This window comes from Chiloscyllium punctatum, chromosome 9, assembly GCF_047496795.1.
Source record: "Chiloscyllium punctatum isolate Juve2018m chromosome 9, sChiPun1.3, whole genome shotgun sequence".
Taxonomy (NCBI): Eukaryota; Metazoa; Chordata; class Chondrichthyes; order Orectolobiformes; family Hemiscylliidae; genus Chiloscyllium; species Chiloscyllium punctatum.
Window position 1 is genome coordinate 97,989,431 of NC_092747.1, and position 12,890 is coordinate 98,002,320.

Consider the following 12,890-nt stretch of genomic DNA (forward strand, 5'->3'; position numbering starts at 1 on the left):
CCTGAGGAAGTGGTGGAGGTGGGCACAATTACAACATTTAAAAACAATCTGGATGAGTATTTGAATAGGAAGAGTTTAGAGGGATATGGGCCAAATGCTGGCAAATGGGACTAATTGTATTTAGTATATCTGCTCAACATGGAAGAAATGAACCAATGGGTTTGTTTCTGTGCTGTATAACTTTATGACTCTATGACTCTGGTAGGTGAACAATTGCAGGCTTTATTAAACATAACTGTATACAAGAGATTGTAAGAGAGGACATCATCTGAAACCCTACAGACTCAGGTTCCAGTACCATTGTGATTCGACATCACTATGATTCAGCTCCTTTTGCTCAGTAGATATTCCTGGAGCAAAGGTACAATTAACCTTTTTACACAACATGTTCCAAGGAACAATTCCAAGAACTGGAGGGTTACGGAAAATAAATCATTGAACAGTGAAGACAAGTAACATTTGCAACATGATAAGTGTTTTATTTTCAGTGATTCAGACTCAAACTGCAAATGTCAAACAATGTTGGTAACAGCATCCTTTGTTGATCTTGGTCAAGTTAAGCTATCATTGGAAGTATAGCATAACCCATCCAAAAATGGAGGGAAAATAAAGTTTATTGCAGAAAATCATCAATACATTCCTACATCAATTGGCAATAATGTATTATATTTTTAAGCAATATTCAATAAAATGCAAGAGTAACTGGCTTTATGTATTTGGCATTTCTATAATACCTTAATACAACATTATTACATGAATTTGCGTTTAAGTAGTCCTGTAAAACCTCTATAAAAATTAAGTTGCTGTGTGTCCATTTAAAAAGTGCACCTTGTTCTCAATACCAATATTAAGAAAACATTGCAAAACGATCACTTATTATTCTAAAAAAAATCATCTCAAACTGTCGCATACATGGTCATTGCTGGGTTTAAGTGCAATGTGCATTGTCATAAATCATAACTGACAGGACAAATAATTTATGCATAATAAATTAATGTTCAGAAAAACAAACAAATCAGACAGTGATAATGGGATTGTGAATTTCCTTACCCACAAATGCTACAAAACATAATAACTGTTAACTTTACTGGATGGCACGTGAAAAGCTGTTTGTAATTGACTTTCACGGACATGCTGACCCTTCAGGTCCTGTGCAAAACAGAAACAAAATATTGCTGCAGTGCTCAATACAATTGGTTCTACATCAAATCTGCAGACCAGACTTTCCATTAGTCAACAGTAATTTCACCCTAAATGCCTCTCAGAAAGTATACTTGTTTGACAAAACTGGAATAGACTAATTATTAAAAGCAAATCTACTGTCTGTCAATAGTCCAGTACAGTAAAAAATATAATTTTGCAGGCATTGTTTAGATGGTTGGACACACTGTAAAATGTGTAGTTTGTATTTATAATAAATAATTGTTAGTAGCATAATATAAATGCTTCCAATTACATCTGGTTGAAACATCTGAGAATGTTCTGACATAAAATTACTGCACCCAAATTAAGAATGCAACTGACCATCTTGGGCATGAGAAATAAGTGTTGGGCTAGCCAATGATGCCCAAATCCTATGTACGATCTTAAAAAATACGAAACCATCACACCAAAGGAACGTTAACACATACAGATTACTATTGAAAGAAATTAGAAGATTTTGACCAACATGGAAAGTAGAAGCTAATTGTTTACACCTCCTCCTTCATGTTGCATTATGGAGGACCTGATCAGAAATAATGTACCTGGAAAAGAAGGGGGAAGAAAAGAAAAATGCGAGAAATAGCTTGAGCTATTATTCTCTTGCATTTAGTAGCCTTCTTCCACAATTGTGTTCAGTCCTCAGTAACTTTCTCTTTACCATAGTAGAATCTTCTTGGTAATGACAAAGTTACAATGTTTTATTGAAAGGGATTTCTGCAGTCAAAGATTAGAATCAGATCATTTTCAATGTTTAAAGGAATTAATTACACAAGACACTTGAAATGATATAAATTCCCCAGCACGAGATTAAGTCATTGTATTGTCGAGCCACAAAGACCAAATAGGTCAACTGGCTTGGCAACAGAAACACTACAACTGAAGTAAAAGCCTTCTGCTGATGCACTGGGAGTGACAGCATAGCGCACGTGCGACATTAAACTTTGGGTGAGCGCATTGGCAAACAAATATCTAAATGGGATAGAAGAACAGCGGGATCTACATGCATAGATTTAAAGGTCACTAAAATTAGCTTAACAAGTCCATATTAATGCAAAAGAAAATTAGGCCTCTAAGCTCAGAATGTAACATTTAATAATCACTAATAAATCTAGTAGGAAATTGAGAAGAAACGCCTTTACCCAGATCGTGGTTGGGATTGTGGAATAGTTCAGGTGTCTCATACAGAGGTATTTAATGGGATGCTAGTGACAAACTAGGGGAAAAAAAGACAAATGACATTAGTTGAAGAATGGCGTGAGGTGGTAAACGTGTCTATAAACATTACCACAGACTTGTAGGACTGTCTTTTGTGTGCTACAATTACTTTACATTATTATGTAAAGTCATAGAAGAGTGGCTAGCATGTCCCTTACATTGAACTCTCCAGCCAGCTATCATAAATGAACAAGTACCAATTGAGGAGAACAGGTGATGTGTGTTTTATACTTAGATAGCATTTGCTAATTACTTCCGTCATGCACAAGGCAATTTCAGTTTATTATTTTAAACATGTGGCAATTTAGTGATTAAATTATATGTAACAGTATTGGAGCTTTCATAACCATTGCTTTTCGTTGAGATATTACAGTTTGGCTCAACAAGTGTTGGTCTGCAGCATACACTCAATAGTTGACAGTTTTGTTCAAATGCAATTCAATAAAAGCAAAGTTAATTTCATCTCCTAAAAAAAAGAAAATCCCTTATGGCAAAATACTTTTTTGGAATATTAGTATCTGTTTGAAATGTGAATAATGCAAAGCTAACATTAAACAAATTGAATCTGATCAAGAGGCATCTTGCACTGGAAGTATTGCATCTGCAAGTTTGAGATTATTACAACGCACGGGGCTAAGGTTTAAAAGCACAACATTACAACAGTTAGTTCGCTTAGTATTACTTATTAACAAAACTTGTGTAACTGTGTGCCTTGCCTAGACTTTAGAATTTTTACTGAAACCAACTGTAGATACAAACAACTTGTAACATATCTAAACCCAGCCAGCTGGGCATCATTGTGTAAGAGCTCCACTGTTTAAACAGTCTCTGTGACAGTGAATGTTAGTAACACCCATCCCTCCAGCTTCCATCTTTAAGAGAACTGAGTGCTGTAAGGGGCTTTGGGGGCTGAAGAAAACTGGAGAGAAAAGGAAAGACATAGCAGGTTAAATTACAGGCCACAAAGTTTTCATTTTCAAGTTAAAAATGCATATTATACATCTGTATTTCCATTTTGGTTTGGATAAAACAGATTCCTATATTAAAAAAAAGTGCTGGAAATACCAAGCAAGTTTGGTAGCTTCTGTCGAGAAACAAAAGACAGTTAAAGTTTTGAGTTGAATATGACTTTTCTTCAGAGTTTCTGGAATCAAAATTGCTGTCTGTGGGTCAAACCTTTACATGTTTTAACACATTTCTGAGATTACAACACTTCATGATTTCTAAAGTGGCTGTGAAGCATTTTGGCAACCAAGGAAGAAACTATATAAATGCAAGATATTCTTTTCCTTCATGAAAATACTAAATAATGTTTATTTTCAGAAAAGAGGTAAAACAATATTATTCTTGTTGATGTACCACTGCCCAGAAATGGATGATGTTGGTGAATGCATTGTTAGTAGATAACCTTGCATTATTGGACGTTTGACAAAGTGATTTACATCTATATGAAAATTACAGAAAAAAAATCATAAACGTGCATAATATTCGTTAATAGTGTGTACAGCCATTTCTGGTATAATATATTGTGTAACTTAGCCACACATCCGCTAATGTCCAACATAAATTACTGAAGCCAATTTGCTGACAATAAAAAAAGTTGTTTTCAGTACAGCATGATTCTTTTAATTGTACTCAACTTGTTGATTCAATGGTATAACATTTAATACTCGAAATAATGACATTTATGGAGACTCAAGACCAAATGTAGTTTTCAGTTTAACTGGGGTTTAGTGGTTTAGTTCAGAGTATAAGGACATAACTTAGCCACTATTTTAAAGCAATAATTTAGTTCATATTTTTGTAATGATGTTATAAATTGCTATAACCACATTTATCACACAAATGCACATGAAAACCTGTTGCATAGCAATTATATCCTCCCACGCTGAAGTATTCCACTGGCAAGAGGCTATAATTATGTGGCAAATTGGCACAGGTAGTTCTCATTATAACTGAATTGAAAAAATTAATAGGAAGCATATATAGACATAACATTCTTAACAGTTAAATTCCAAAGTAGGTTGGTAATTAATCAGAAGAAGGTACACATACACATTGCACAAATGCATTATACTTAAGGGTCAATAATATGTGGAGCTGGAGAGGCACGGCATTGGAGGAGAAGGAAAATCAACATTTCGGATCAGGACTAGAGAGGGGAAGGGAGCGCACAAATAAATAGAGGGAGGGGGTCAGGCTGGGGGAAGGTAGGTGAGATGGTGATAGGTGGACATAGGTAAGGGGTAATTGTGATTGGTCAATGAGAAGGGTGGAGCAGATAGGTGAGAAGGAAGATGGACAGGTTAGGTCAAGTCAAGGAGGCAGGGAGGAATGGGAGGGCTGGATATGGGATGAGGTTGGGGGTGGGGAGATTTTGATGCTGGTGAATTCTCCATTGAGGCCATTGGGCTGTAAATGCTCGAGGCGGATATAAGGTGAAGTCCCTTCAGTTTGCGTGTGGCCTCATCTTGACAATGGAGGCGGCCCAGGATGGACATGTCGCCTGGGGGGTGGTGGGGTGGGAGTTGAAATGGCTGGCAACTGGAAGCTAATTGTTGATTGGACCGTACAGAGTGCAGATGCTCTACAAACCAGTCAGAGTCTGCACTTGGTCTCTTCGATGTAGAGGAGACCACATCAGGAGCAATGGATGCAGTAGACCAGGTTAGAAGTGCAGGTGAACCTCTGTCAGGTTTGGAATGATTGTTTGAGACCTTGGACAGAGGTGAGAGGGGAGGTGTAGGAAAAGGTGCCGGGTGTGGAGGAGCAGTTGGTGGGGAATGTGGAACTGATGAGGGAGTCGTGGAATGAACGGTCCCTACAGAAAGCAGATGGGGTCTGGAAGGAAATATCTTTTTGATGATGAATCTGACTGCAGGTGGTGAAAATGGCAGAGGATGGTGCATTGGATTTGGAGCTGGTGAGGTGAAATGTGAGGACCAGGGGACTCCATCCTTATTGTGGTTAAGGGGAGAGGGTTTGAGAACAGAGGTGCGGGAAATGGAGGCGATGCAGTTGAAGGCATTATTAATTACAGGAGAGGGGAAATGATGATCCTTGAAGTCGGAGGACATCTGGGATGTCCTGGAGTAGAATCCCTCATCCTGGGGAGCAGATACAGCAGAGGCAGAAGAATTGGGAGTACGGGATCGCATTTTGGCAGAAGGGCGGGTGAAAGGAGGTGTAGTCGAGGTAGCTGTGGGAGTCAGTGGGTTTGAAATGGATGTTGGTGCTAAGTCAGTTACCAGAGAGAGAGATGGAGAGGTTCATGAGAATTTGAGGTTGGGTTGAAGGTGTGGGTGAAGTTAATGAACAGTTTGAGCTTCTTGTGGGAGCAAAAGGCAGTGCCGATACAGTCATCAAGTTAGTGTAGGAAAAAGTGAGGAATGGCGCGAGTGTAACTGCAGAAGAGGGACTGTTACACATATCCCACAAAGAGGCAGGCATAGCTTATGTATGCTTCATTTTATAACTATTAAAATAATGACTGGCTGATGAGGTATGGGACAAATGAAACCTAGTTTCATTTTGACTCAACTGCATTTAGTGATGCTGCAATTGTAGACAGTTCATTTTGTTCCCATGCACATTGGCAGTGTCTATATTAAAGATATAGCTCACATAACTTTATATAGCACAGAAGACCATAAGACATAAGAGTGGAAGTAAGGCCGTTCTGCCCATCAAATCCACTCCACCATTTAATCATGGTTGATGGGTGTTTCAACTCCACTTATCCGCACTTTTCCCCGTGGCCCTTAATTCCTTGCAAGATCAAGAACTTATCAATCTCTGTCTTGAAGATATTTAACATCCTGGCCTCCAATGCACTCCGTGACAATGAATTCCACAGGCCCACCACTCTCTGGCTGAAGAAATATCTCTTCATTTCAGTTTTAAATTGACCCCCTCTAATTCTAAGGCTATGCCCACGGGTCCTCGTCTCCTCGCCTAATGGAAACAATTTCCCAGCATCCACGCTTTCTAACCCATGCATTATCTTTACTTCTTCTCCTTTAATTCACTTCCCCCATCCCTGTTAATATGTTTAATCCCTTACTAATTACATGCTTAATTAGTGTGAATTATCATTAATATACTTACCACTGTATTGTTACATTCCAATCTTATTCATCATAAACCCATAATCAACACCAGCCGTTTGATATTACTGTCCCTCCTCAATTTCCAATCATAAGAGAGACCTACATAAGTTAGCAAAACCTGCACCTCACTCCATAATGCATATGTTGTATGGTTTGTGGAAATTGATTGATTAGTTGGTCATGTAATTGGTTAATCATGAATATTTGATCAAACTTGGCATCTGATTACCACTAATCACTTTCAATTTCTGCCTAGAACTGAAATAAAAATAGATAAATGTGAACTTGCCTCCACATTAAAATTATTATCATAGAAGAGAATCCCTTTAGTGGAGAAGCAGATGTTTTCACTCATCGAGACTACACTGACCCTTTGATGAGCATCCCACCCAGACTCTATCCCTGTAACCCTGCATTCCCCATGACCAATCCACCTAACCTGCACATCTTTGGACTGTGGGAGGAAACTGAAGCACCTGGCAGAAACCCAACCAGACACAGGGAGAATGTGCAAATTCCACACCAAGAGTCACCCAAGGCTGAAATCAAACCCTGGTCCCTGGAGCTGTGAAACAGCAGTGCTAACCACTGAGCCACTATGCCACCCTACACTATATATACAATAGTACTATATCTTCATTTGGAAAAACTACGCAGGCACTCGGTGGTTAGCACTGCTGCCTCACAATGCCAGGGACCCAGCTTCTATTCCACCTTCAGCAACTGTCTGTGTTTACATATTCTCCCATGTCTGCGTGGGTTTCCACCAGGTGCTCTGGTTTCCTCCTACAGTCCAAAGATGTCAACATAACGTGGATTGACTTTGCTAAATTGCTCATTGTATTCAGAGGTGTGTAAGTTAGGTGCATTATAATGAGAAATGCCGGGTTACAGGGATAGGGTAAGGGGATGGTTCTGGGTGGGATACTCTTTGGAGGGTTGGTGTGGATTCATTGGGCTGAATGGCCTGTTTCCACACTGCAATGATTCCTTTCTAAAAAAAAAATGAAATTCCATTAAGCTCTGTATAGAGTCTGAAACACATTCATGGGGCAGGGATTAAGTTTCATCAGTTTTCATAACACACAAGAAATGGGATTGCTTTCTCAAGATGCAACAGAGAGAAGTTAAGCTACACTCAAGTCTCTGATTTGCATCCATCTCTGGACAAGATAAAACAAGGCAGTATCACTGGCACTGTCAAGTATAGAAAATTCCTAGAAATAAATAAAAGCACTTATTTCACAGATTAAAAAGTACTGCTTAAAACATGACTCACCTTCGGACAGGTTGTGCTAATTTGCTTCTGGGTATTCCACTACCTCCGATAGCAGATGTCGGTCTGGGAAGGCCACTCCGACCTGGTATCCCCGTGTTACTGGGCCTATTTGGTAAAGGGATACCAGTACTCGAAATGGAATGCAAACTGACAGACGTATGGATCCCATTTGTATTATTAACAGTTGGGCTCACATAAGCTGTAGCCTTAGGTGGCTGCCTAACCGACAATGGAAAATGGCTGACACTGTTGACTCGGTGTTGCAGCTTATTGAGAGAAGGACCTAGAGAGAAAGTAAAGATTCAAATTATTCATATAGGATGTTTATTTACTTCCCCTGTTGTATTTGTGACCTTTAGTTACAGCATTTGTAAGAATGCTTGCATGTTGCACGCAACTGCATTTATCTCTAAACTAAAATGTGCTTCAGCAGACAGCAATGATAGTTATATTTTGTGCACTTTTGCAGCATTCTCCTGTTAGCCTCCACTGCACTGTTTCAAGGCATCATCTCAGCTAAACCAAGCAAACACTGTTTGTGAACTTCCATTATTCAGTTCCTTTATTGTCACAGTACTAGAAGGATCAAAATTCAAAATAATTACTCAGCAACTCTTGACTGATTTAAACAGAATGTGAAGTAGATTTAATTCAATTGTTGTACATTGTATACCATTTGCAATGATCTAAACTATAGGAATGCTGAATACTAGAAAATTATCAGTTTAATTTGCTATTGTTTTGGTCATAATGAAGCACAGTCAAACACAACAAGATTGTCAATGAAACAAGTGAGCATGCAGTATCATTGTAACAAGGGCCCCACTTTCTGGAATTCCTTCACTAAACAATTGTTCCCTAATGACGTCCAGAAGGTTCTTAATTTTTCTCAACGTTTCATGTCCTTTTCCAAACTTTGTTTCACAATTTGTGAATGCCCACTCTTGCAAAGCATTCAAACTTCTCTCTCCACATCACGAATTGCTATGGAAAGCTAAATTACTATAATATTCCCTCTATTACAGCACAAATTTGATAAATATTACAGCAACTCAGCTACAAGTTTCAAATGTGGGATTAAGAAAGTGAAATTGTGTATGACTAGCCATTGTGTCACACATTTGCTCCTTGTACAAGCTTGGGATGGTGACATAGTTGGAATATCACAGGACTAGTAATCCAGGCCAACATTCTGAACACGGGGGATTGAATCACGTTATAGCAGATAGCGAAATTCAATAAAAATCTGGAATGAAAAGCTAGCCTAATGGTAGCCATGTAACTAGCATTGAATATTGTAAATTCCCATCTGGTTCAATAATGTCCTTTAGGGGAAGGAAATCAGCCACCTTTACCTGGTCTGACTTACATGCAATTCAGGATCAACAGCAATGCGACTCTTAATAGGCTCTTAACTGCCCTCTAGATAATGAGGGTGGGTCAATAGATGGTGGCCCAGTCAGCAATGCACATATCCCATGAATGAATAAACAAAATAATAAATTCCTTTGTTACCCTTAAAATGTGTTGGCAGCTGATCTACTTGTTAATCATTGGGTGGTAACCGTATTCAGTCGGGTCTAATTCAGGACCTACATGTGTATGTAAGTATGCATATACTGCAGCAGGCTGAAAGAGGGCTGAACTATTGGAATAGAAGAGTGTGGTACTGGAAAAGCACAGGAGGTCAGGTAGCATCCAAGGAACAGGAAAATTGACGTTTTGGGCAAAAGCCCTTCCTCAGGAATAAGGCCAGGATCATTGGGGATGGAGAGTTAAATGAGAGGAGGTGGGGTTGGGGGAAGTTAGCTAAGAGGTGCAATAGGTGGTTGGAGGTGGGGGTAATGGTGATAGGTCAGAAGGGAGAGTAGAGTGGATAGGTGGGAGGGAGTTGGAAGGTTAGAACTGGGATAAGGTGGGGGGAGGGAAAATGAGGAAACTGGTGAAATCCACATTGATGTCATGGGGTTGGAGGGTCCTGAGGCAGAAGATGAAGCATTCTTCCTCCAGGTGTTGGGTAGTTAGGGAGTGGCGGTCGAGGAGCCCCAAGACCTGCATGTCCTTGGCGGAGTGGGAGGGGGAATTGAAGTGTTCTACCACAGGGCGGTGGGGTTGGTTGGTGTGGGTATCCCAGAGATGTTCTCTGAACTGCTCTGTGAGCAGGCTCGGAACTATTGGAAGTGCCCAATGTGTAATTTGTATCTCTTTAAATAAAATCCAGCAAGCAAAACAAAATTTGAATTCAGTGTTCTATTAAACAGCCTAGCTGTACAGAGTTTTGACAAACTGACAAAGACTAAAATAAAGAAAATAAGACTCAGGCTCTATCGGCAGATCAGATATTGTCAACATGTGCCTCTCCCTCTTTTGGAACAATGCAATCAACGACACAGCTGTTCGGAGAGCTGAGCTAGTTTTATTTGGGATTGGCAAATCAGCCGATTCTGCCAGGGGGGATTTTTGGGAAGTGAACTTCATTTGGATTGGATGCTTGACAAGCACTGTTGGAGGTGCCCATGGTATCACTGTGTTGCCATGGAGATAGATAGGGTGAGAATCATCCTCCAATAGGAGAACTACTCTACTTTAAAGCAAAATTTCTGCTCTCAGTGCATCAGAGAGAAAATACCAAAAGATTGTCATCTCCTTAAATCCTTGCAAGGTATACTTCTGCATTAACCAGATCATCTTCCACAATTGCTGCCAGCTACAATATGATCTGACCACAGAATTGAATGCCCTCTTCCTTTACCTCTCTATTTATTGGATGGAATGAGTTGATTTGATTTATTATTGTCACATGTACCAAGGTACAGTGAATAGTTTTGTCTTGTGTGCAGCACAGGCAGGTCATATCATACAAAATGCATTTGGGTAATAGAACAGAGTGAAGAATACAATGTTACGGCTATAGAGAAGGTGCACAGAGAGCGAGATCAACCATTAAATTAAAATTTGAGAGGTCCCTTCAAAAGTCTAACAATAATGGGAAAGAAGCTCTTCTTCAATCTACTCAAGTGTATATACAAAGTTTTATATTTTCTGCCTGATGGAAGAGGGTGTAAGAGAGTATAACCAGGGTGAGAGGGGTCTTCGATGATGTGGGCTGCTTTTCCGGGGCAGCGGGGAGTACAGATGGAATCAATGGATGGAAGGCTAGTTTGTGAGATGGACTGGGCTATGTGCACAACTTTTTGTAGTTTCTTGCAGTCTTGAGAAGAGCAGTTGTCAAACCATGTTGTGATGCATTCAGACAGAATGCTTTGTATGATGCATCTATAAAAATTGGTAAGAGGGCTTGTGGACAAGCCAAATTTCCTTAGCGTCCTGAGGAAGTAGAGACATTGTTGTGCTTTCTTGACCAGTGCATTGGCATGGGTGGACCAGGACAGATTGTTGGTAATCATCATTCCCAGCAGCGTGGCATTTTCAACCATCTCTGGGCTATGGCTAAGCTGTCTAAGCCGCTGGATTCAGGTGATAGTCTCCACACAGGCGTGGGTTTGTCTCCCACCGCTGCCTAATGTGCGTGATTTTTGAGGGCAGCACCGTGGCTCAGTGGCTAGCACTGCTGCCTCACTGCACTAGGGACCGGGGTTCATTTCCCACCTTGGGCAACTGTCTGTGTGGAGTTTGCACGTTCTCCCAGTGTCTGCGTGGACTTCCTCTGGGTGCTGCGGTTTCCTTCCACAGTTCAAAGATGTGCAGGTTAGGTGAATTGGCCATGCTAAATTGCCCGTAGAGTTAGGTGCATTAGTCAGAGGTAAAGAAAAAATGTAGGGTAGGGGAATGGGTCTGGGTGGGTTGCTCTTCGGAGGGTCGGTGTGGACTTGTTGGGCCAAAGGGCCTGTTTCCACACTGTAGGGAATCTAATCTAATCTCCACCTCAGCACCGTTGATGCAGACTGGGCTGTGCCCTCCACTCTGCTTCCTGAAGTCAATAACCAGCTCCTTCATTTTGTTAACATTGATGGAGAAATTGTAATCTTTACACCATGCCACTAAGCGCTCGATTTCTTTCCCGTATTCTGTCTCATCATTGGTTGAAATCCACCCTACAACAGTGGTGTCATTGGCAAACTTATAAATGGAGTCGGAGCAGAATTTGGCCATAGTCATGAGTGTATACGGAGTATAGTAGGGGGCTGAACATGCAGCCTTGCAGGGCACCGATGTTGATGATGATGGTGGGGAAAGTGTATTCGCCTATTCTTACTGATAGCGGTCTGTGGATCTGGAAGTCAAGGAACCAGTTATGGGGAGGGGGGAGGGGCAAGACCTAGGTCTCAGAGCTTCGAGATGAATTTGTTTGGAGTATCAGGGGTTGACGGCAGAACTTCAATCAATACGTAGGAGCCTGACATAGGTATCCTTGTTATACAGATGCTCCAGGAATGAGGATAGGGTCAAGGAGATGGCACCTGCTGTTGACCTGTTGAGCCTGTACAAGAACTGCAAAGGATCAAGGCAATTTGGTAGGCTGAAGCTGGTGTGAGCTATGACAAACCTCTTCATAGTCTTCCCTCCATGCCTTCTTATTTCACTCCTATACCACCTTTTCAAACAACTGCCTTGTGCTCACAGCTTATGGCGCAAATGCAGAAGATGCAATACTTGTTCACTCACTTTCTCTCACACAAACCCTATTTCCTTAAGAGAGATGGGTACATTCTTCAAGAAAGAACAGTACATTTGTTTGTCATCTTGTAAGCTTCTCTATGCTAGGGACACCAAATGCAGGTCAGTTGCCTATTTTGCCAAGTACCTCTGATCTGAGCACTCTTAGACTTGTCATTTCAAAATTCCAGGTGAAAGTGAGGACTGCAGATGCTGGAGATCAGAGTCGAGATTAGCGTGGTGCTAGAAAAGCACAGCAGGTTAGGCAGCATCCGAGGAGCAGGAAAAAAAAAATGTTTCGGGCAAAAGGCCTTCATCAGGAATGAGGCTGGGAGCCTCGAGGGGTGGAGAGATAAATCTATCCACCCCCGAGGCTCCCAGCCTCATTCCTGATGAAGGCCTTTTGCCCAAAATGTCGCTATTTCCTGCAGTGCTTTTCCAGCACCACTCTAATCTTGACTATGGTT

General features: G+C 40.8%; 1 protein-coding gene across 2 annotated transcripts in view; it reads right to left on the reverse strand.

Moving 5' to 3' along the window:
• Window positions 1-458: 458 nt before the first annotated feature.
• Window positions 459-12,890, reverse strand: part of slain1a (SLAIN motif family, member 1a) — a 128,155-nt gene continuing 115,723 nt past the window's right edge. For both annotated transcript variants that reach the window (XM_072577932.1, XM_072577933.1), the window contains 2 exons: window positions 7,807-8,089; window positions 459-3,337 (listed from right to left, as the gene is read on the reverse strand). In XM_072577932.1, the coding sequence (XP_072434033.1) occupies window positions 3,262-3,337; window positions 7,807-8,089 (359 nt within the window). In that variant the 3' untranslated portion in view covers window positions 459-3,261. The remainder of the gene's footprint in view (window positions 3,338-7,806; window positions 8,090-12,890) is intronic.